This window comes from Phoenix dactylifera, chromosome 4 (assembly GCF_009389715.1).
Source record: "Phoenix dactylifera cultivar Barhee BC4 chromosome 4, palm_55x_up_171113_PBpolish2nd_filt_p, whole genome shotgun sequence".
Lineage (NCBI taxonomy): Eukaryota > Viridiplantae > Streptophyta > Magnoliopsida > Arecales > Arecaceae > Phoenix > Phoenix dactylifera.
In genome coordinates, this window is record NC_052395.1 from 25210446 (window position 1) to 25233842 (window position 23397).

The window sequence follows — 23397 nt, forward strand, 5'->3', positions numbered from 1 at the left end:
TTAGTGAAGTTGGCTTCTTCATTTCCATTCTTCTTTTGGTACCAACAGTCCCTTTGTGAATGGTTGGGAATCTTGCACTTATTGCATCTGTATCGACAATCTTTTGAGTCATGGTTGTTCCTCTTGCAAACTCGGCATCGAGGATTGAAACCACCTGATTGTTGTTGGTTTGCTCCTCCTTGATAGTTGCCTCTTTCCTTCTTTTGGAATAGTCCTCCTTTGTATTTCTGTTTAAAATTCTTTTTCTCTGAGGTGTTGAGCTTAGTTTGAAAAGCTTGCTCAAGAGGTTGAGTAGAAAACCTATTCATTCTTTCCTCATGAACTTGTAAAGAACTCATTAGTTCATTAAAACTGTAGGTAAAGAGATCTTTTGATTCTTCTATTGCAGTGACAACATGATCATAATTTGTAGGAAGACTTCTAAGAACCTTTTGAACAACTTTTCTATCTTCAATAGTATCTCCAAGACTTCTAATTTGATTAACAACTTCAGTAACTTTGGTCAGAAAACTTTGCATACCTTGGCCTTCTTTCATTTGCATGTTGTCAAAATCTCTCCACAGTGATTGTAACTTTAATGAGATAACTTTCTCATTACCTTGGAAACCTTCTTTGAGTATTTCCCATGCTTGCTTTGCTTTTCTTGCTCCAAAAATTCTGGGATAGATGGTTTTGCTTATTCCTTGTTGAATGTATCGAAGAGCACATGCATCTTTCTTCACATTCTCCTTGTACTCTCCTTGTTGTTCTGCTGTCCAATTTTTTGTAACTTCTTGTGGTTGAGGTGGCTCTGCATATGAACCTTCGACTATGTCCCAAAGGTCTTGGGATATGAATATGGTTTGCATTTGACTACTCCAATAGTCATAATGCTCACCATCAAAGATGGGAACTTGGTTTGAAGTGTAGGAGAACATGGTAGTTGATGAAGATGCCATCTTGACAAGTATTTTTTTCCAGGCTCTGATACCAAATTTGTTGGAACAAGGTGTGAAGTTGATGGGATAGGATTAGGAATGAAGCAAGAGATATTTTTCATTCATAGTTTTTTTCTGCATCTTACAATCTTGCTAAAGCCATTCTTATATAGAATGACAATTTAAGTAACATTTAATGCCCTTGGAGTACTAAAATGACTCTTTGAAATACAAGTACTTCTGATATTTCCAAGGTGACACTTTGGATTACAAAATGACTCTTTGGATTACAAAATGACTCTTTGGATTACAAAATAACTCTTTGGAATGCTAAGTTGTATCAACACCGAAGAGTCATGTGCATTGATTGCAAATTACTTCCTAATACCTGCTGCTAAAAATTTCGTTCTTCTAATTATTTTTTCACTTTGGCTATTTATGTTTTTCATTGTGTTGAAATTAGACTGCACTCATTTTGTGAAAACTGTGGCAATGCCATTTTCTGCCTTTGAACCTGAAACCTCGCCACAGTGAATGCCAAGAGCAGAGTGTGATGCCAACAAGCAGATCAAAGTTCTGTTGGCGTTGGTCCACCCTTACCTTTTGCAATTTTTTCCTCTCTAGATATGTATTCAGGTGCAGGGTTTGTGGGATGCAGGATATCAAAGTTACCTTGGCCCCAAGAATGGTCCACTGAACACTTGCTTGGTTTCCTACAGAGAGATGATCTGCTGGAATGCATTTCCATGACCTGTATTTTGAATTGAACATTTTGCTTGGAATTTCGAATTGAACATTCTTCTGGGGAAGCTTTCCTGTGAAAACGTGTTCAGACTTCAGGAAGTTTGGTGAAATGGAAGCTTTCAATGGGTGAAATGGAAGCTTGTTCATGGGTGAAAAGGAAGTTTGTTCTTGCGGTATTGGCTCTCAGAAGTTGTTTTTGAGAATAACTAGTTTCTATGCACAAACACTGCACTTTCATATTGCCATTTCTTTTAAACGCATGCATATTTCTTTGAAATTTTGTAAAATAAACAATTACTTAGCTGCCTTTTTTACTAGAGTCAGTGTTTCTTGTAAGCATGAATTTATAGCTTGGCGTCACCCAGAGGAGAATCCATCTATTGGTTCTCCATATTGCAATGCATCCATCCACTTTGCAAAAATTTTCTCGGAGCTAATCTGATGTCATTATTCAAGAAGAAACCCTTAAGGTCCCGTCCATAGGCCTCCTGAGCTAACAATAGGCCTAGTCCAATGACAACTTCGAGGGTTTTGGATGTGGCCCGACCTTTGGCTTGCAGCTTGTGCTGGGGTATGGTCCAGAACAGCCTATTCCTAAATCTAATCGCTCACTCGCTTCTCAGTTTTATTTGAGAATTTTGTAATAACCGGCCCAAAATAGGCCATTCGGGCCGAAGCCGGCGGACCCAACCGGTTTCAGCCCATGGTTGAAGAAGAGACCTAGACAAGGGTTCGCGACGCGATTCTTTGGTCTTCTTTCTCGGGGTAACGGGGGTGAGACTGGAGCGGAAATATCGTGGCCTCTTGAATGGCCTCTGATTCTGCTCAACCACCGCGAGCATCACGGTGGTGAACGAGCCACAACCATTTTCTTTCTTCCCCGGAGAGGGATATAAAAGCCCCCGATAGCTCACCCGATCCGAGACCCCCCTCCTCCCTATTTTCTCCTTGCCCTCGGACCAAGATGTTGCCAGATCTGGGCACTCCGGCAACCTGATGTTCGCCACCGTCCTCGCTCATGCTGGGTTCTACCTCCGGTATCCTCCACCAGCGCCTCTCCTCGTCGGACTTCACCACCCGCGCCCCTGCTCTCATTGGTGAGGTAAGATCCATCCATTCCTCCTTTTCTTTACTGCCTTTCCGTCTCTCGATCCACTCGGAAGGATAGATCAAATAGAAGAAGAAAGAAAGAAAGAAAGAAAGAGAGAAGAAAGGGAAGGGGGGACTCACCGTGGGCGCCGGCTGCAGGCTCGGCCGCAGACACGGCCGTGCTGCTGCAGGCGCCGGCCGCACGCCATGGCTACGGGTCGCAAGCGCGGCCCCAGGAGCGGCTGCGGCCACGAGCGCCGCAGGCACTGCGAGTGCTGTTGGCCCGCCGGAGGCGCCGCTGGCCGCTATCCGTTCCTCCCGAGCATTCCGATGAGCTCGCCCTCCTCCCTTCGCGAGCGAAGAAAGAACAAGAAAGGGGGAGGAGAAGAAGCCGGGAGAAGAGAAGAGGAGGAGAAGAAAAAGAAAGAATAGAGAAGGAGAAGAAGTTTCGAGAAGGAGGAAAAAAAAATGAAGAAAAGAAAAAAAAAGAAGAAGAGAAGGAAAAGAAAAAGAGAAGAAAAAAAAAGAAGGAAAACAAAAGAAAAGAAAAGGAAAAGAAAAGAAAAAAAAAAGGAAAAAAAACATAAATAAATAGTGAATACGTAGGATTTTAGTCCAAATTATCCGATTGGGACTTGAGATTTATTCAGGTCCATGTTAGAGTTTTAATTTAATAATGCATCTGGAATTGTTTGATAGGTACAGAGAATGTAACGAATGAGATTAGGGTTGTGTGGGCAAATTGAGGTAAGTAACCCTAGCACTGATCTTATTAATTTAAAAATCATAGTTTAATTGTAAGAATAAAATAATGAAAAATATATTTGTTATGATGTATTTTTTTAAAAATAGGATCAAGCATATGATTGCATGTGATTAATGAGTTTGATTAAATTGCATCCTTCATAAATATTTCAGTATAAATTATGATCATGATAAATTGCATGAAAATGAGATTTGTGGCATGATTATGAATTTTATACATTACGATGAATTATGGTTATGATAAATTGCATGAAAATGAGATTTATGGCATGATCATGAATTTTATACATTACGATGCCATTTGTCATTTTCCAACCTATGTATGAAAGTATGACTTATGAAAAAGAATAATGATTTATGAACTCTCAGATAGCTATGCCCACCTCTAGAAATAGAGGTCAGTCGACCCCTCTGGAGCTAGCATCCAACGAATATGGCCCTCTGCCAACGGGTTAAAGTTGGTAACGAATAAGAATATGTTATAAAACTCGTCGACTACGAATACGAACCCTGTCACGGGATTATAGTGACCATAGCAGCACATCCGTCTGAGAGTAAGATTTATAAAGTATGGATGAATGGCAGCATTTTTATATGACTTGCATTATCATATTTATGAACTTGCATGGTTGGAGCATATTTTGCTTTATAACTTGTTTTGAATAATTTATCTATGAAATGCTTTATTTTCTGTTAAGTTCTTCAAATGATGCATTGGCATGAGAAAAATTATGCTTGATCTAATAAGATAGTACATGGTTACTTACTGAGTAGCAAGCTCATACCCCTCCTATTGTTTTCTTTTATTTATTTCAGATAATTAAGGCGATTAGAAGCGGAAAAAAGTGAATGAAAATTGGAGTTGAAGCATAGTTACAGGGACTCTTAGAAGTATCTATGCTAATAAGTTTGGGTTGTAATATTGCAAACTCAAGTATTTGATTTAGATGCTCTGTATTTGCTTCTTATGGTTAGTTAATAAATTTGATCGAATATGGTTTTATTTTATGAAATAAATTTGTTATCATGGGCTGCGTGTTATTGTGGGCAGCAACCTACAATAGCACGGCCATGTCATGAACCGGATCTGGAGAGTATAATATAAATTAAAAAAAAATCATATTCAGATCCGGGGCGTGACAAATTTTATCTTTGTTCTTCCTCCTTTTCGAGCATCGTTTGGATGCCGACATTGCTATGGCTGATCGGCCTTCCGGTCATGGAAGGCTGGCACCACCAGTCCTCCGCCACCTCGTTTCCTCTCTCCATTCCTCTTGTGTGTTGTCGCTCCAATTGATGTGGCGTTGATCTCCTCTCCTGCAGCCCTCCTTGACATCTCGAGGAAGTCAAGGCACTTCGATCGGTCTAAGCCATGATCAATCTCAAAGAGAGAGTATTTAAAACGTGCAAACACTATCATATAATTAAGAGTTGAGCTTTTGAGAATATGTGGCACTTATTCTTCTTGCAGAAAAATCTTTATAAGACTAGATGAAGACAAGATATTGACTGGGACTGACTGCTAGAAAAAAATTTGTTGACAACATTGATCGATAACATGAGCTCACCACTTGGTAAGGGGCGGAATCAGATTTTCTATGGGAGAACCAAGTTCTAATGCCATTATCAATATCATCTTGCATTAGATTATATGCATCTTTATTTAAAAGTAATTAAATAATAATCAACTATCATGTTCACATGGGCTTTAGGGATAAAAATAGTATTATTTCATTATACTGATAAACAACGACGATTGTTCATACTAAAATTTTGATAATTTCAAAAAATTTTGGGACATACGAGCAAGAGGCGCTGTTGCTTTGTGCTCTATTTTGGGCAACCAACCGAGTAGGGACGGCTTACAACTCTTGACGAGTTAAAACTGATTTTTTTTTGTATTCTTATACCTAAGCCCCTTAAGATATAAAAATTAGAGATAGGTTCCGTCTTCTGTCGCGGCGTTAGATGTCAATTCACCTCTATCGAAGTACTGGAGGAATTAAAACTTAAAACTGAATTGTTGCCCTCTAACATTTAAGCCCTCTGTGATATAAAATCCAGAAATAAGGATCCTCAGTGTATGATGCCCGATATCAACCGCACCGAACCTGCTCCGGCTCCGGCTCCGGCTCTCGTCTCTCTTTCTCTCGCTCTCTCTGAACCCTTGACTCCCCACCGTCAATCTCTCTATGCGATCCCAAATCTCCTCAGTGAGGGTAGTTTGAAACCCTTTTCCGCTCAACTGGATTCTATCTGCTCCTCTTTTCGTGAGGAATCTTCGATTTTTTTTGAGAAATTTTACTCGCAGGTATAGAAAATTTTTTTTCCTGACCCTGATTTGTTGGAATGCAAGGGATCTGGTGTTCTTGTGTTTTTCTTTAGTTTTTAGTAGCTACTGCGATAAATCCCCAAACATATTTATTTATTTCCCTTAAAAATCAGCTAATTAATCCTATTTAATCCTCAAAATTTTCATCTTTTCCCCTCCCGATTGATGTAATCTCAATGCTTGGTGAGTTGTCTGTGACTCGCATAATCATATACATGGATTAATTGGAGATTCTCATTAATGCCCGGTCCTTGTTCTCCTTCACAGTTCCACTGGGAAGTGTAACCACTAGTATATGGACATGCAATGCCAGCATAAGGCCCAATGGCTGATGATATTTGGCCTCTTCTTCCTCTTGATCTTAACCAGCAATTGGGCATGTGATGCCGCTGCTTTGTCTTCTGACCAGGTTAGCATGAAAACTTATGATTTGCATTATGGGCTGCACCTGAGTCTCCTAACATTGTTTTGTATTGTTTTTATTATAATTAGGTAAGATAATAATTTTGGCAAAGAACTTGTCTTTGAGTGCTGTCTTGCAGGAAACATATGCCGTCTTTTTATTCATTGTATCTTTTTTGCTATATAATTTAGGTCACATAATTATCTTTTTATCATTATTTTTGGTCATTGCTTTAATTATACATTATTTATATTTATATTTCCATCTACTAAATTTAATGTCAGGTGAGCAATGTGGGAAGCAATGATGGGAGAATCTTTGGCTGTTTGCCATGCTCTCAAGCTTACCTTGCCAGCTCTTATTATGATCACCGCAATAGCCTGCTTGAATCAGATTTTCATGATTTTTTAGCTCAAGGATTTGGTACAGGTGACTTGTGTAGAGGGCTGGCTAATGATATGAATGTGCTTGGACTTGCAGACCTGCACCGACATCTGAGCGGTGAAGGTTCTCATCGACATGTGGTTTCCGCCTTGAGATTTGTTAACCGATCAGATCCTATGAAGTGGCTTGATTCTTACTCTTGTGAAGCAGTGATTATTGAAAGACTTCCAATTGGAGCCTTTGCAGATCCATTTGAGCTACAACATCTTGTCCACCGTAGAGGTAGAAAGCTTATCATATTCTTGCAGCAAAGCCAATTGATTTACTCCTTTGTTAAGTGTTGATAACTTTCCTCCCCTGCAGCCTTTCTTGATGCTACCATTTTTGGAGACTCGAATCTGGAATTACCCTCTGCTCTGTCCAACAGATCAATTGTTGAAATTCACACGGATATTAGGAATGACTTGTTGGAGAACTATGAAACTGTTATTCAGTTACCGCTGCATGCTAGATATCCGGTGAGTTTAAGAAAAAAACAAATAAGTTACGGCACATTACTTTGGAGTGTTTCATGTTATTTAAGACTTTGTTTGTATAGTTTTGGTGGTTGTATGCTAAAACTGGCATTTTATATAATTAAATTTTATAATTTTAGTTGGTAAATTGTTTAGCGGGTGCATATAATGTCCATATCAAACTTAAACTATTCAAAGTTTGTTACATTTGACAACTAGGAAGCTCTCAATGCCAAATGTGTTGAGTTTTTTTCCTCATCATTTCGTGTACAGCTAATGAACTTCTTAACTTAATTGTATGCATATAGTTGGAGAATATGATATTTCTTCTGTATAAAAGGCATGTTTATTATTGTTCTGATGGTGTGTTGTATTGAATTTTCAATGCTAGTTGGAGAATTGTCTCGAGTCCAATCATTGACATATTGTAATATGGGCCACTATTGAAGCCTTGGGTTGTAAGATGCCAAAGGATAACAGAAACTAGAAAAATTATACATGAAATCTGTTATCAACCTTCATGCAATGGTTAGCATCATAAAGATGAAGCAAAAAATTTTGTTTCAATCAAATATATAAAATGTGATCAAAGGCACGTGGGGAGGGTGGTTGGGAGTGTGTGTCCTCATATCGTGAAGCAGAGAAATGAAAGTCTGACTTTTTGAGGAGTGAGACAGAAAAGCTACAAATTTAAATCCCTATGGTGTCCCCCATGTAAAGATTTTTGAATCATTCTAAACTTGATTTAAATCTCCACAGGCCCCCCTTTACCCATCTTAAAACTGGAATATGACATCTGGACTCCATCTTATTTATTAAGGAAATACCAAACCAACCCTGAGGATTGAAAATTGAATTACCTTATTCTCGTGTTCTTTGCTGACTCTAAGATCTTTGGATTCAAATAATTTGCTTCAGTGACTTCTAAGTCACTGACTTTTATTGAGGAGAACTTCCGACTTTCTGAGTCTTAAGTTGCTGGAGTAGTTCATTGTTTAGGGTACCAATGCCTCTCTTCTTACTTCTGTCTGATGTGTTTGTCTTTTTTGTTTTCTACTATGAAACTTTTTATATTAGATTCATCATCATTTTTATTAGAAGTTTGAATCATATAGAATATAAGCTTTCTGTTAAAAATAAGAAATGGAGATGAATGCATGAGAAAACTTGTAATTGCAATTTATTTGAGTTTCTTTAATTCCTCTATCAGATTGCACATATGAACTCAAGCACTTTTACAGCGAATGAGGCGGTTGACAGTATTGTAGTGAAATGGGTATTACCATGCATGCATGACTTCACATTTACAATAGCTGGATGTTGATTATGTTGTACCTTGGATTCAATAACTCGGAAACTAGTGGACAGACAATCCGTGATCAGTTTTATTTCATTGTAGATTATATTTATGATGAGGTTTTCTATTCTTTAACCTTAAATTAGAATAGTGGTCATAAATAAATGTAAATTAGTGGGGCCAGCTCTAGCTAGACGCTTTGGCTTTCACTTCTTATCCAGGGAATATTTCTCCTTTTATAGGATTGGGATCTCTTAAACTTTTTCAAATCATATAGAAGGTTTTGCACCAGTTTCATATAGTTAACCTTAAGAAGAATCTCTGAACTAGCTCGTCATTTTCCACTTAAACTTTGAAACATAGTTTGTCCAATTTTCTATTTACTAGCGTTCTTTGCCCTACAATTTCTGGTAGTTTAAACTTCAATCACATTTGCCAGAGTCAGTTCTGCAAGTTTTGAAACATACAGTTTTAATTAGTTGATTTCATTTGCACCCCTTGACTCCAGTGGTTATGCAAGGATCAAGGTAGGCCGACCAGACTTGTTCATACGCTGTAGACCAAAACAATTACAACCAGAGTCCTGTTCATGGACACTTAAAAATCTGGGTGCTGGATATGCGAAAAATGTCATGTGGCAAGTACCCTGTGGAAATGAGGCACATACAGGAATTGTATCAAGCATTACTTTTGCTACAGCACTAACGTGTGCTTTATTAATTGTTTTATCAGCTATTTATTTTTCTGGGAGCAATAGTATCAAATGCTTATAATGATCATTAGCAGCATTGCTTTTTTATGTTATTGGACGCCTTTTTCTGTTTCCAGTTTCTTTAAATTTGTATTAAAGGTTTCTTCATGATCATTAACAGAGGGAATATTTTCTTTTTAAAATTATTTTCTACCACTCATCTTTGCAAACAGGTCTTTGAGGAAACTGGTTTAGTTATTTAGAAGACCATCTCCACTGTGTTGGGTCTTCTCCTCTGACATCTTTGCAGCTGACGACCGTTTCTATTATCCTCATGTTTCAAAACCCACCCGTTCTTGCTAATCCCTTCCTCATGAGGCTATGTGAAATATCTAGGAACCAATCATACTGCTGTGTACGGCAAGATATCCAACATTTTGCGGCTTGGATTCAGTTTCTTATTGTTCTTCTGTCATCTTCACCTGTATAACCCATTTCCTCTTCACCTTTCCTTGGCCTACTATCTCCTGGCTTTATTATAATACAGCTGCTGGCAATGGCTTTATCCAGAAATTTTGTGATAATGCGTGTCCTAACGGGTTTCCAATATGGAAGTAATTTGTCATTTTAGTAGAAAAGGATTGATGATCAATCGAGTTTGCTCCATTGTTTGATCACCTAATGCCTTGGTGGGATTTCATGTGTTGGGGGGAGGCGAAGAAACTCTACGAGGAGATGGGGAAAAGCGGGTGTGTCGTGGATGGTAGCTGCTACTTTACATTGATTTATTACCTCTGCCAAGGTGGAGACTTTGAGGCGGCACTGGGAGTGGTCAAGGAGACCATGGCAAGGAACTGGGTCCCATGCTCTTCAACCATGAAGATGCTTGTGAATGGGCCCGTGAATGGGTCGAAGGTTGAGGAAGCTCGGGAGCTCATCGTGAAGATGGAGGAGTTCTCAGGGAATGCTGATATGTGGAAGTGGAAGAAGGATTGCCTCAGTAAGCATGAAGGGAGTGATAAGGTATGCCTTGTTGGCTGGCATTAGTTGAAAACTCTGAATGGACCAAAATTATGTTCAGCAAGATTTAGATATATGTGCATGACTTAAATGTTGCAAATGCTAATTGCATGAAATGAATGTCCTCAAGATTTTTTCCCTCTTTTTATGAATGTTTGAAATATCAGCGGTCTGGCTTAAGGGTTTCTGGCTGACTTTTCAATTTTCATGTAAAATTTGTTGAAACCCTCCACATTGTGGGGAAGAATGTTGCTGATGAAGTATCATGGATAATTATTTTTTTTTTGCTCTTTTCAAGTTCTGTAACAATTGCTTTGTTGGCTTCCAGAGGTGTAGAATACATTTTTCATTAAATGGATTCATGTCATGGGCAAAAGATGACATATTTGCTCCCTCGTCCTTTTGCAGTTGAGATCCCTCTCCATTTTGTGAGTGTTAATTACATTTAATTTGCCTGTGCTTGTTGTTTTCTGTCCTCGTACCTGTAGCTGTCTCCATGATTGCGCAGGTCTTGCATGTGTTGCTGTGATATTTTAAGTGCTGATCCTTCTATACAGTAGGCACACTACAAAAGAAAGGATATCTTCCGGCGGTTTTTTTGGTCTCTACTGACGCTTTTAAGCGTCGGCGAATTTCCAGCCACGCACCTCAAAGCGTGGGTCAGACGTCGGGCAGGTGGGCGTGGGTCCGGTTTTTGCCGACGCTAAAAGAAAGTGTCGGTTCCCGACGCTAACAAAAGCGTCGGCAAAAACGACATTCGCCGACGCTTTAAAGTGTCAGGAAAGCCCAAACCAGTTTTGGGTTTTCGCCGACGCTTTAAAACGTCGTTGTAAATATTTTTTTAAAAAAATATATTTTTAAAAATATTTTGAATCAGAGCCTCGATTCCTCCCCAATTTTCTCTCCGCCTCCTTCATCGCATCCCTCAGATCCCACAGATGCCCCATGCTCGCGCTCAGATCCATCTGCACCACGTCGACCCCCTCGACGCTAGCGATCGCCTTGATCTCCGCCAGCCTTGCCGCCGTCTCCACCTTGCACATCACCAGCAGCTCCTCGTCAACCTGCGCCAGGTAGCCATTGTCGATGCCGTAGGCTGAGGTGCGCACCACTATGTCGGCGGACCCGTGGACGCCGCGCGGCGGGAAACAGAAGAATGAGACGGCGAGCTCGGCGGCGCCGGGGGACTCGATCATGGGGAACATGAGGCCCTGGGGGCCGGATGGCCGGGGTGCGATCGCTTCTCGTTGCCATTGAAGCAGGCTCTGAAGAAGAAGGCGACAGAAAGGAGCCACGAGTCGCTGTGCACCGGCTCCTTTCTGTTGTTGTGTCCCTCGCGAAGTTGATCCCGAGCGCCGGCTCAGGCAGCTCCGGCGGCACCTCCTTCGCCGGCAACGTCACCTCCCACATCCCTCCAGGATGCCCATACAAGCACAAGTTCTCCTTCTCTACATCAAATCAACCCACACCCAAATCTCTCGATTCGAAGAACCAGATCCAACACCAAAACAACCCTGATCTCAAACTTCTACCGATCTTTACCAAAAAAAACAAAAAAAAACTCACCTGGATCGCACATCGCATAGAACTCATCGACATCTAAGGGTAGAACAGATCCCAAGAAAATACGAGAAAACAACCAAAAAAAAAGTCGAAAAGATCAAGCAAAAGAGGGATTGGAGAAGGGTTTGGTCTCTGTACCTCTATCTCTATGAAGCACTGGTGACCGATGTTTCTGGAGAGAGAGAGAGAAGACGAGGAATGGGCGAGAGAGATGTGGGTAATACTACTGCTTAAATAGATGCTTTCCGATCTCTGGAATGGGTTGAGGGAGGAGGGATGACCCTTCCGACAGGGGTTGTTTGGAGGGGGGTCGTTGGCTTCCCTCCCTGCTTCCGCATCGGCACCGGAACCCCGTAAGCCCCACCCTCTTCCGGCAACCCGCGCACCGGCTCACCCGCCTCGCCGGCGACACCACTGCGGCGGCAGCATCAGCCTTGGCCGCCGGCCCCTCCGCACCTCCCCTCCCTGCTTCCGTTGCCGGATCCGGCGACCGAGCCGGGGCGGAGCTGGCTTTCTCGTGGCTGGAGCGGGAGGGTGGCGAGGGGGAGGCGAATTCGGTAGCCTGGAAGCAGGCTTGGCACATGTTGTTGATGGCGGGGTTGCCGTAGAAGCCGCAGTTGTTGACGCAGAGGGTGAGAGTCTCTGGGACCTGGAGCTCCTTCTCTCTCTGGGCCATTTCTCGTCTTCGATTGCTCGCTGGGGTTAGGGTCAGGGTTTCGGGAGGATTGAAGGATCTGTGAATGCGAGAGGAGAGGGGTTTTTCAAGGGGTGGGGGGAGAGGGAGGGAGAAGGTCATGGCAAGGAAAAGGAGCCCCATGGGAACGCGGTCCGATCCCGAAATTGGCCCTGGGCGCTTATTTTACGACAGTCGTGTGAGGGTGGCTTCCGACAGGGGGTTGTTTGGAGGGGGGGTCATTGGCTTCCGACGACGCTAAAAAGCGCCGTCTTAGGCCTGCGACTACACCAACGCGTATTAGCGTCGTTTTTTGCCGACGCTTTTTATAAGCATCACCAAGTTTAGACGTTAGACCGAAAATTGCCGACCCTTGTAAAAAGCGTCGGCAAAAAAGCGTCGGTAAAGCCGACTTTTCCTGTAGTGGCAATATTTTAAAACTGTATCATTACTCGGCTGTTTATGGAAATCATCAGTTACATATTACTGATAAATATAACAAAACTGGGAGAAGATATTAACTTTCTCTTATACTCCATTAGTTTGACCTAGTGGCAATTGATTTAACTTCCCTCTCCATGAATATAAAGCTGAGCAACCATATAAAGCTTAGTGGACTTTAGAAACTCATGGCAAACCAATTACATATGCTTTGAGTTAACTATCTTTGTGAAGCAAAACGAATGGTTAGCATTAATAGAACAGGATGAAGGTAAAATTCAATACTAGGTTTATTAATTCTGTGTATCACCATATAAGAAGGAAAGCCGTCCCTCCTGAACTTTTTCACAATTTCAAACTTGAACTTGGATCAGTCAGGGAAGCCATGCAAGAAAACCAGAAACTAGGGACCTATTTGGCATCGCTGCCATTTTTCGTTTCTGAAAACGCAGAAACTGAGGCTAGAAACTTATTTGGTTCCACATTTCACTTTTTAATATTCTGGCAACTTGCTTTTAGAGTTTTCATTACAAGTGAAAGCTCTTAGAAATAACTTTCGTTTTCCTTTGAAAATGGAAACCGCCCATTGCCACTCCCGTTGGCCCCCACCAGCACCCACTACCGCTTGCCTGTTACCCCACTGCCACCAACACCATCACTTCCGGCACCACCGCTGCTCACTGGCCTCAACTGCACCACCGCCACTGCCACAACCCAACTGACTTCCAAATAAGTTTTGAGTATTGAGTTTTTTTTTTTTTTTTAATAGAAATCGGTTTTGGTTTTCATAACTGAAACTTGTAGAGCAATACCAAATAGAAGCCAAGTTTCTAGCGACTTGCTCTTTAGATTTTATGAAAAAATTTTCTTGCTGTTGTGCTTTGAGCTGTCCAAAGATAATATGCGACAACACTAGATGGCTCATCAAAAAGTAGCACCAAAAACAATTATGCAGAATTAAACATCAATATCATAACTGGGAAAGCAATAAAAGTAGCATTTGTTTTGTTATCAGTTCAATTTTAACCTTATGACTCTAAACAGTGACATAGTACCCAAGTCTTCATAGATCTTTACTTAAGAAAGATATGGATATAACTTAGTGGAAAAGTCAATAACAATTGTAGAAACATTCTTCAAGGATTTCAACGTTCTGCTGGCACTGTTTGATTGGTAGATCAAAGTATTCTTGCAAGTTCTTCATTGTTTATAATCTTTGAGATGCCAAATCATTCACCATGCTCTTCCCCATTGATGTCTCTTCAAAAGATGTTTCACCGAACAACAATTGAAGAATGGTGAATGATTTGAGTTGGAGTTCGTTGGTGTCTCTTCCTTCCTCTGTCCCAAGCATCGTCAGCCACCGTCGTGGCCTAAGCACCGCCAGAAACAAGTTGGGCCTGCCGGCTGCTGTTTCCATTAGCAAACCTCTTGTTATGGAATGCAAGAAAGCCGACTGAGCGGAAGGAGAAATCGCGTCAATGGGGTGGTGAGAGAGAGAGTGACTCGGGATGTGTGCCTAGGTGCGTCAATTCTCGTGCGGTGGGTGGGGACTGTTCCCAAACGGTTGGTGCGCGAGAAGTGAAGGGGGTTCACGGCGTCCGGTTAGGGCACTGTAGAAGATGGCAACGAAGGGCCCTGTGGAGCTGGAGAAGAAGGAGACGAGCTCGGGTAACAAAGGGGAGGAAACCCACCCGAAGGCGCCGGAGATGGGCCGGACGTGGGCGAATGTGGTAAAGGGCTCGTCGAGGGCATCGACCTGGACCAATCACCAAATCACGACGGCGGAGCTCGAAGTTTTGAAGCGACGGTACACGGATGTGGTGGAGATCTCGCCGGAGAAGATGGAGGTGGCCCGGGCGGCGTGGCGTGATACTGCGGTGATCATGGGGAGCTTGGGTCGTCGCGTACCCGTGGAATGGATCAGTCGGGAGCTGCGAGCTGCGGGAAAACTCGACTACGATGTCGAGGAGTTCATGCTGGCGGACGAGACCTTTGCGTTTCGATTCCGGAGTGAGAAGGATCGGGAGGCGGCCATGGAAGGCGGTCCCTGGTTGGTGGCAGGTCAGCTCCTGACCATGGAGCGATGGCGGCCGAACTTTGTTCCGGGGACCAACAAGCTGTGCCGTACGGTAGTTTGGCTTCGGCTACCAAGCTTACCGATGGAGTACTGGACGAGGGAGCTGATCTGGGGTATCGCGGCGAAGGCTGGACGACCTTTGGCGCTGGACAAGGTCACCGACCAGGGCCGGAAACTCGGGTTTGCCCGTGTCAAGATCGAGGTGGATGCGGGGATGCCGTTCAGGCCGGGGACGTTCATCCAGGTAGGATCCGACCTACACTGGCAGGTTTTCCGTTATGAAAACCTGCCTGGTTTTTGCTACAAGTGTGCTCGGTTGGGGCACGGGGAGGGGGATTGCCCCTTTCCTCCCACGGCCCCGGCGACGGCTGGAGAACAGGGAGAACAGAGCTCCCAACGGACTGGGATGGAGGAGCCCCCCCAGGGGCTGTCATCTGAGGTGAAGGAGGGTGATGAGTTGGGGAGTCGGCGTCCCTTCGGCCCGTGGCTGACAACAACTAAGATATGGCGGCCGAAGGCGAACAAGCCGATGAAGAAGGCCTCGGTGGCGAAGGTCGCTCAAACAACTCCGGTGCAGGATCCTCCCTCTGATCTGGGGCCGAGGTCTCCTATCGCTGCGCTGAATCTCCCTCTGTCGCCCACGGACACGGAAGGCTGGCAAAAGCCTTCTAAGCTGGCCAGGAGGAGGTCGCCGGAGACGAAGGAGACGGAAGCACGGGTGTCGGACGCGGAGATGACCCAAACTGGTGGGGTTCTGGGGTCTGAACCGGAAATCATCAAGGGGTTGGGTTCGACCACTTCTCTTGGCCAGCAGGGTGGATCCGACTCGGGACGGGCCAAGCCAAGCCCAGGCCTGCCTCTCACTGATGGGTCGGGCCACGGGATAAAGGGCCTAGATGTTGCTACTGGGCTGGCCCATGGGCAGGGCCCAAGCCCATTGAAAAGGGCCAGAAGCCCAGCCAAGCGGAAGGGGGCTGTGGGAGTTGGTAGGGCTGAGTCGACTCATTTGCCTCGATCGGTCTCAACGTCCTCTTTCGATGACCCGTGCCTACGCCGGAGGGAGGATGGTCGGAGGCACTTCCGGAGTGCCTCCCTGCCGCCGGTGAGACCCCCTAGTCGACCGACGTTGGGCGGTGCTCCACCTGCTGCCGGAACGGCTGGGACTATGCGAGCGGAGGACGGAGCGCCCACGGCGAGCGGAACGGCAGTGGCAGGTGAGACCCCAGCTCGGCGCGAGGGTGTGGCCGGAGAGGGCAGCAAGGTTCCGGCCAAGGAAGTGCTGGAGGGCCTGCACCACCGGAAGGAGCTGAGTTCGGCTAAAGCTTCACAAAGGGAGGTGGTGCCCACGCCGTGTCAGAAAAACAAGGGGAAGCTGAAGATGGAGGACGGGGATGGGACTCTCAGACCTCTGGCAGCTCCGGTAAGGCTCTCCCCAGCCTCTTCTACGGTGGTGGTGATGAGAAGCACTCTAGGGGGCACGGGGCAGGGGTCTTCTTCTCCCATCCAGGATCATGGCAAGGTGGCTGATTTGCTGCGGGCGGCGATCCAGGAAGGTGGGGAGTTGGGTGAGGAGGTTAAGCCTCATGAACAGGGAAAGAGAAGCCCACGCAGACAGGGCAAACACTTATCCCACTGTGTTATATGAAGATTTTAGCTTGGAATTGTAGGGGGGCGGCCAAGCCTTCATTTTTGTCGTCCTTCAGGAGATTTGTGCAGCTTCATTGCCCCGATATTTGTTTTCTTTGTGAAACACGGGTATCTGGAGAAGGTATGCGTCGGGTGCAGCGGCGCTTAGCTTTTGATTGGGATTCCTTTGTAGTAGAATCCCAGGGCTTGTCTGGAGGTATTTTGTTGTTGTGGAAGCGGGGAGTGGCCTCTGTAGATGTCTTTCGCAATTGCACTCAGCAGGTTGTGATGGTCATCTCGGAACCAAATGAAGCTCCGTGGGTCCTGTGTGGGGTCTATGCCAGCACTGATTACCGGACGAGGAGAGTCCTTTGGGGCGAGCTGACCCGTTTGTTGACTCAGGGGATTCCGACTATGGTGGTGGGTGATTTCAACTGCATTCTTAGCTCCAATGAGAAACGTGGTGGTAGGGCCTACTCCGACTCTGGAGATAGGAGGGAGTTCCGGGAGTTCCTGGATGATACCGGCCTCGTGGACCTTGGCTTTTCTGGGCCGCGATTTACTTGGTGTAACAACCAGCTTGGACGAGCGAGAGTATGGGAGCGGCTGGATAGGGCGTTGGCATCTCCGGACTGGATTCAGCGATTCCCATCATACCAGGTCAGTCACCTTGCTCGGATCGCCTCAGATCATTGTCCTCTTTTGATTTCTACAGCAGTGAGCTCTAGCCACCATAGCCCATTCCGATTTGAGAAGCTGTGGTTGTCATACCCCCAATCCTGGGAAGTAGTTAGGAGGGCATGGGGCATGCCAGTGCAGGGAGATGCTATGCAGAGGGTATCGCGTAGATTGGAGCTTACTAAGCGACGCCTGCGCAGATGGAACCGGGAGGTAGTGGGCAATATATTCAGGAGACTAGAGGAGGTAGAGGGGTTGATTGCGGAGCTCCAGGGGAGGGAGGATCGAGATGGAGAGCTTGAGGAGGAGGAGATGGCAGAGCTGCGTCGTCACTTGGCCTCTCATCACTCGTTACTGCATCAGCATGAGATTTTTTGGAGGCAGAAGTCGAGGGCGCAGTGGGTTAAGGAGGGGGACCGAAACACTAGTTTCTTTCATCGATCGACGATCATCAGGAGGCAAAGGAACATGATACGATCATTGAGAGTTGGGACGAGCCAGCGAGTGGAGGAGGACTCGGCAGTGCGACAGGTGATGGTCGACTTTTTCAGATCCAGATGGACGGAGGTAGAGGGGACTTATGTGCGGGGTCAGCTCCCCAGGCCGGCAGTCAGAATTGAGGAGGCTGATAATGAAGCATTGATTCAGCCGGTTTTAGATACAGAAGTGCAGGAGGCAGTTTGGGCATTAGCAGGGGACAAGGCCCCAGGACCGGATGGTTTTCCACCCTTTTTCTTTCAGAGATATTGGAGTATTATTCAGAGATCAGTGGTGGAGGCTGTGCAGCTATACTTCAGTAGGGCAGTGATGACAGATGACTGGCAGGCTACTTACATTACCTTGGTTCCGAAGCGACGGGATGCGTCGGTGCCCGGTCATTACAGGCCTATTAGTTTGTGTACCACAGTATATAAAATTGTGGCGAGGCTTATGGTTGGGAGGATGAAGGCTCTGTTGCCTACTATTATTAGTCAGGAGCAGGGTGCGTTTGTGGTTGGGAGGAGTATATCAGACAATATTTTGCTAGCTCAGGAGATGATGGGAGACTTACAGCGAGCTTCGAGGAGGCGATGTTTGATGGCAGTAAAGCTGGACATGGAGCGTGCTTATGACCGGATCCGATGGGAGTTTCTCAGACGGGCACTGGAGAGTTTTGGCTTCCATCAGATCTGGATTGACTGGGTTCTTGGCTGTGTGCAGGGGCCTAGATTCTCCATCTTGGTCAATGGTACGCCTTCGCCCTTCTTTCGAGCTACTATGGGGCTTCGTCAGGGCTGTCCTTTGTCCCCATACCTATTCATCATCTGCGCTGATGTACTATCCCGTGCTTTACATGTAGCCTGCGAGGACCGGGTGCTGGCTGCTTACAGTCCAGCCCCGGGTGCCCGCCCTATTTCTCACTTATTTTTTGCAGATGATTGCCTGCTTCTGGCTAGGGCGAGGGTGAGGGATGCGCGAGCCATCCAGAGGGTGTTGACGGAGTATTGTACGGCGTCTGGGCAGAGAATCAATCACCAAAAATCATCCATACACTTCAGTCCGAGCACGGAGCGGAGGTTCAGACGGGAGATCAGGGCGATATTGGAGATGCGGGAGCAGGAGGGGGCACTGGACTACCTTGGTGTCCCCATCACAGGGAGGAGGCTGAGGATGGCGGAGTGCTCTACTTTGATACAGAGGGTGCAGAGCAGGCTCGAGGGTTGGAGAGCCTCGTCACTTTCTATGATGGGCAGGTTGACGCTCGTTAGGTCAGTTCTCTGTTCCATGCCTGTCTATACTATGGCCCATACTAGTGTGCCGAAGACGGTGCTGGTGGGTATAGAGCGGCTTATGCGTAGTTTCCTGTGGGGCTCCTCTGGGGGGGCCATGGGGTACACTTGGTGGCCTGGGAGAGAGTATGCCTTCCTCTGAGGGAGGGTGGTTTGGGGGTGCAGTCTCTATTGGCGAGGCGGGAGGCGCTCCTGGCGCGACGTGCAGTGCAGACTGTTTTGGAGCCACATGGTTTCTGGTGTCAGGTCATGAGAGCGAGATATGGTCGGCCAGGCTCAGCTGGGCAGGTGGTGGGTGGCCGGAGGGCATCTTTCATATGGCGTGAGGTTGGGAGATATATACCTATTGCACTGGCACATACTAGGTGGCTGATTGGCGATGGACGGAGCATTGATGTGATGGAGGACCCTTGGGTGGATGCACTTCCGCTGAGGCTGTGGCCGACGATGATCAGTGATGAGGGGCCTGTGGGGCTCCAAGTGCATGACCTCCTTATGCCTGGGGAGGCAGAGTGGGATGTCGACAGGTTGGGCCAGTTCTTCGGAGAGCACTTAGCAGAGCGGATTCGAGCCCTCCCCATCCCGGGATCGGGAGGTCCAGATGTTAGGGTTTGGAGCACCACTTGTAGGGCTAGAGTCAGGGTTGGTGAGGTCGCTCGGGTTCTTCAGCAGGAGTCAGACCTGGGTAGGGACTGTGGCTGGATATGGAGGTTCGGGCTACACCAGAGGGTGGCACTATTCCTCTGGAAGGTAGCATGGGATCGTCTGCCGACGAGCTTGGAGTTGAGCCGTCGGGGAGTTAGCATTCCTCCTTTGTGCCAGTATTGTGAGGCAGATGAGTCAGTGGATCATGTACTATTCCAGTGTGTCTGGGCGAGGGGGACTTGGAGGTTATCAGGGATTCCGGAGGCGGTCTGGAGACGGAGGGATAGTTTTTTGGAGGAGGTCCGGCGTTGTTCCATCTCCACCCAGATGAGGTCTGTGGCTATTAGGGCGTCCTGCACAGCTTACCAGGTATGGATGGCCAGGAACGCCCGTGTTTTTGGTAGGCCTAGCCTGTCCCCACGATTTGTGATGGAGCGGGCTCGGGCTCAGGCAGTAGAGTTTCTTTCTGTAGATCTGCATCATAGACCTTTGACAGCTAGGGACATCTGGGGCCCCCATTCTGCTTCGGCAGCCACTCACACGGTGTTTTTCACCTGGGAGCCCCCACCCCCAAGCTTCCTCAAGGTCAATTTTGACGGCTCAGTCTTGGATGGAGGCAGGAGAGGAGGAGCAGGTTTTGTTATTAGGGGCCCAGGCTCCAACATGGTGGCAGCAGGGGGTTGTCAGATCTTCGATACCTCGGTCCTAGGGGCAGAGCTGCGGCGGCTTGGATGGGATTACGGTATGCGCGACAGGTACTTCAGGCGAGCTCTATCCTCCTGGAGGGTGACTCAGCCACCGTGATTAGTTGGATCCGGGAGGGCCCTCATAGTGATGGAGGAGTTCACCCTTTACTCCGTGATATATGGTTGATGGTGAGTGAGGGGTTTTCCCTTCAGGTTATGCATGTATATCGTGAGGCGAATGGGGCGGCAGACTGGGTGGCGGCGTATGTTGCGAGCCACTCAGGAGGCACCCTTTGGGTTGGTGGGGATGACGTGCCCGGAGCATTTCGGGACCTTTTGTATGCAGATTCTGTTGGGTGTGTTCGTACCCGAGTAGTATGAATTGCCCGTTTTAGCAAAAAAAAAAAAAAAAAAAAAAAAAACAACAATTGAATATACCTTTTCGAACTTTCACCTTCTTTGCAATCTCATCTATAACCTTCTTAGCCTCTTTGAAGGTTCCAACCTTGCGGAGCCCGTAAATCAAGTGGACACAGAGGTCACTTTTGGTCTGTATGCCATTTACCCTCAAAACCATCACGGCTCTTGCTTCCATCCATTTTTATTAATTTTCGCATAGCCTTTTAATCCTTTGATTATGTGCAAACTCCGTTGGTGGGCAGCCATTCTTTGCGATTAGTCTCATAACTTTCTCAACTTCATCTTACTTTTATAAAATCCATGGATCAGGATATTATATGCGCATTCAATAAGCAAGCAACCCTCCTTTGTACACATCTCTTCCAAACTAGCACATCCAGATGCTGTCGAGCCTAGGCTGCCATATGCACCTACACAATATGGTATATGTTGGCAACAAGTCCGTTTCCATGCATTTGTGGGAGTTCGCGAAATTCATGATTCACTTTCTCGCTGTTCTTGTTCTGTATACGTGTCCGAATTAACTCCTCTAGTGGTCTGGTGGTGGCATGGATACCATGATCTTCCATCTCCTCAAAGGTGTGGAATGATTGATCTAGCATCCCATGGCTGCCATATAGATGGATCATGTAACGAAATAACCTCTCAATCCAGAGCTCTGGGCATGGTTTCCCGTGTTCAATTATGTATAGGTCTGCTTTGGCTCCTTGTGCACTGTGATTGAGGTCTTGATAGTGTTTTTGTTGGACCAGACTGAGAAGGATGCGATTTATCAAATGCAAGGAAGTGATTTTCTAGTTATTAGGCCAACTGAGGCCATTCTCTCAATTAGCTCAACTGGAGCAACCGGATCAAGATTTGACTGGCCTCTCAATCCTCAGAAGTCTGGTGGCGCCCCTCTTAGGTAGGGGTACTTTGTTTGCTTAGCTGCATTCATTGCTTCAAAAGAAAGGAGGGAAAGGCTTGGAGTTATCTGGCGGCGGCAGGGGAACAGTGGATCTACGACATGTCGGTTGCATGTGCCAATCTTAGAGCTGCCTGGGAGGGGTTGTCATATGCCCAACGGATGCTGAGGGTAGATCGCGTCCTCCTTGAGGGGGATTCGGCTTCGGTGATCGCGTGGATCCGGGGTCGAGGATGTGCAATGGAGGTGAGGCCGATGGTTCATGATATCTACAGACTTCTGGATGAGTGCAGCTCCTACTAGGCCACACATATATACAGGCAGGCAAACAGTGCTGCCGACTGGGTAGCTTCATTTACGGCTTATCACTCGGGTGGCTTTGTATAGGTGGACCACGCATCTTTGTCAGCGGGCCTTTGCAGTATTTTGTTTTCTAATTTTGATGGCCGCATTCACACTCGTCGAGTGTGAGCCGCCGTTGTACCAAAAAAAAAAAAGGCTTGGAGTTGAGCTAGAGCTCTATGTAACAACCTAAGGAAAGTAGGTGCAAACCATGTGGGAGATATCCATTCTATGTATTTGATCATCCGGTCCGGATAAAGCTTGCCTTGCCGATTCTTCAAGTTAATTTGAGGGCCATGATTTTATGGTTGAGGTTGGCCTGGGTGCCGAGGTTGCTGGAGGACTGGCTTATGGAAGTTATGGGCAAAGAGATCCAATGGCTTAAGGAGGTGCAGGCACTTAGGATTTAAGAGAAATAGAGGAAGACCTTTGGTATGGCTGGCGAGATCCGTGGTTCCACAAATCAATTAATGTGATACTTGGGTATTTATATTCAATTTTTTCCCCAAGAGAATTATGTGAAAAATGTGATACTGATGGAGTCAAGTTCATGCGAGCAATATGATTCATTTGGAGATTACCAAATTGTAGTTGGATGTGAAAGTTTGGATGAATGGCTCAGCTGAGCTGTTAAGCATGATGGTTACCAATGCAAGCAGAGTTCTTATCCAGTAAAAAGGGCCATTTGCACTAGGGAAACTAGTGAGTTCCCTCATTAAGATGGATAGTTGATGCTTAGCCTACAGTTAGAAAAAGATGCTCCTCCTTTTCTACATGTCTGGAGTTTGTGGGTACAAAGTTATTTGGGGAAAAAAAATGAAAAAAGGCTTCTGCGTGTTTAAAAAGGGTTTCTACCGTAGTCTGGTGCTTGCGTTTGGACTCTACACTAGTAGTGTTTGGTTAAACATTGGACTGAATCAGCTCCAAAGTGCCTTTCATGATTATAGGGCACCTCAATGCCCGACATTTGTCATTTTCAGGTGAAGCCTGCATTTGAGATACATGCAGGTAACTCATCTTCGTCTGGGCCTCCATAAAATTGTGTATACCAATGAGAGACCTCTACTATCTTGAAATGGATGTACCCCTCATGCAGCTGACATGGTCTCAGTTTTTTACGTCAGATCAGCTGCATGGTAGTAATATTATGAAGGCAGGCTTGCTGTTAACATTCCTACCTTTTTTCTAGTGTAATCTTAGACGTTTATAGCCATGCTAGACAGAGCCCTGGATAGGATCAATTGAAACCCCCTCACTGTTTCTGCAAGACCAACATATTTCCCTTATTCTCTGCTACTTTTTAGACTCTTATTTGCTCGTATTGATCCAAATTGATTTAATTGAAATTGTAGCAACTACAATTGGCTTCTGTCCATTGGAAAATGTTTATTTATCATCAGACCCTCTCCATGG

The 23397-nt window shown here is 45.8% G+C and overlaps 3 protein-coding genes across 7 annotated transcripts; 1 reads left to right on the plus strand and 2 right to left on the minus strand.

Annotated features, from left to right (window-relative positions):
* Positions 1-5542: 5542 nt before the first annotated feature.
* LOC103707324 lies at positions 5543-10550 on the plus strand. 5 transcript variants are annotated; one of them, XM_017842872.3, is made up of 5 exons: positions 5545-5826; positions 6115-6256; positions 6535-6916; positions 6998-7152; positions 8942-10550. In XM_017842872.3, exons 2-5 carry the CDS (start codon positions 6143-6145, stop codon positions 8975-8977), a joined length of 687 nt encoding a protein of 228 aa, XP_017698361.1. In that variant the 5' UTR covers positions 5545-5826; positions 6115-6142; the 3' UTR covers positions 8978-10550. The 5 variants fall into 5 exon arrangements, with proteins under 5 accessions (XP_038981906.1, XP_017698361.1, XP_017698359.1 ...); XM_017842870.3 differs by having other exon boundaries at positions 8955-10550; XM_008791761.4 differs by having other exon boundaries at positions 5546-5826; positions 9371-10550.
* Positions 10551-11014: 464 nt separating this feature from the next.
* LOC120110678 (5-keto-4-deoxy-D-glucarate aldolase-like) lies at positions 11015-11353 on the minus strand. Its single transcript, XM_039126265.1, has one exon. It carries the CDS (start codon positions 11351-11353, stop codon positions 11015-11017), a length of 339 nt encoding a protein of 112 aa, XP_038982193.1.
* A 432-nt stretch (positions 11354-11785) lies between these two features.
* On the minus strand, positions 11786-12591 carry LOC113462019 (zinc finger A20 and AN1 domain-containing stress-associated protein 1-like). The gene has a single exon (XM_026801994.2). It carries the CDS (start codon positions 12535-12537, stop codon positions 11944-11946), a length of 594 nt encoding a protein of 197 aa, XP_026657795.2. The 5' UTR covers positions 12538-12591; the 3' UTR covers positions 11786-11943.
* Positions 12592-23397: the final 10806 nt, after the last annotated feature.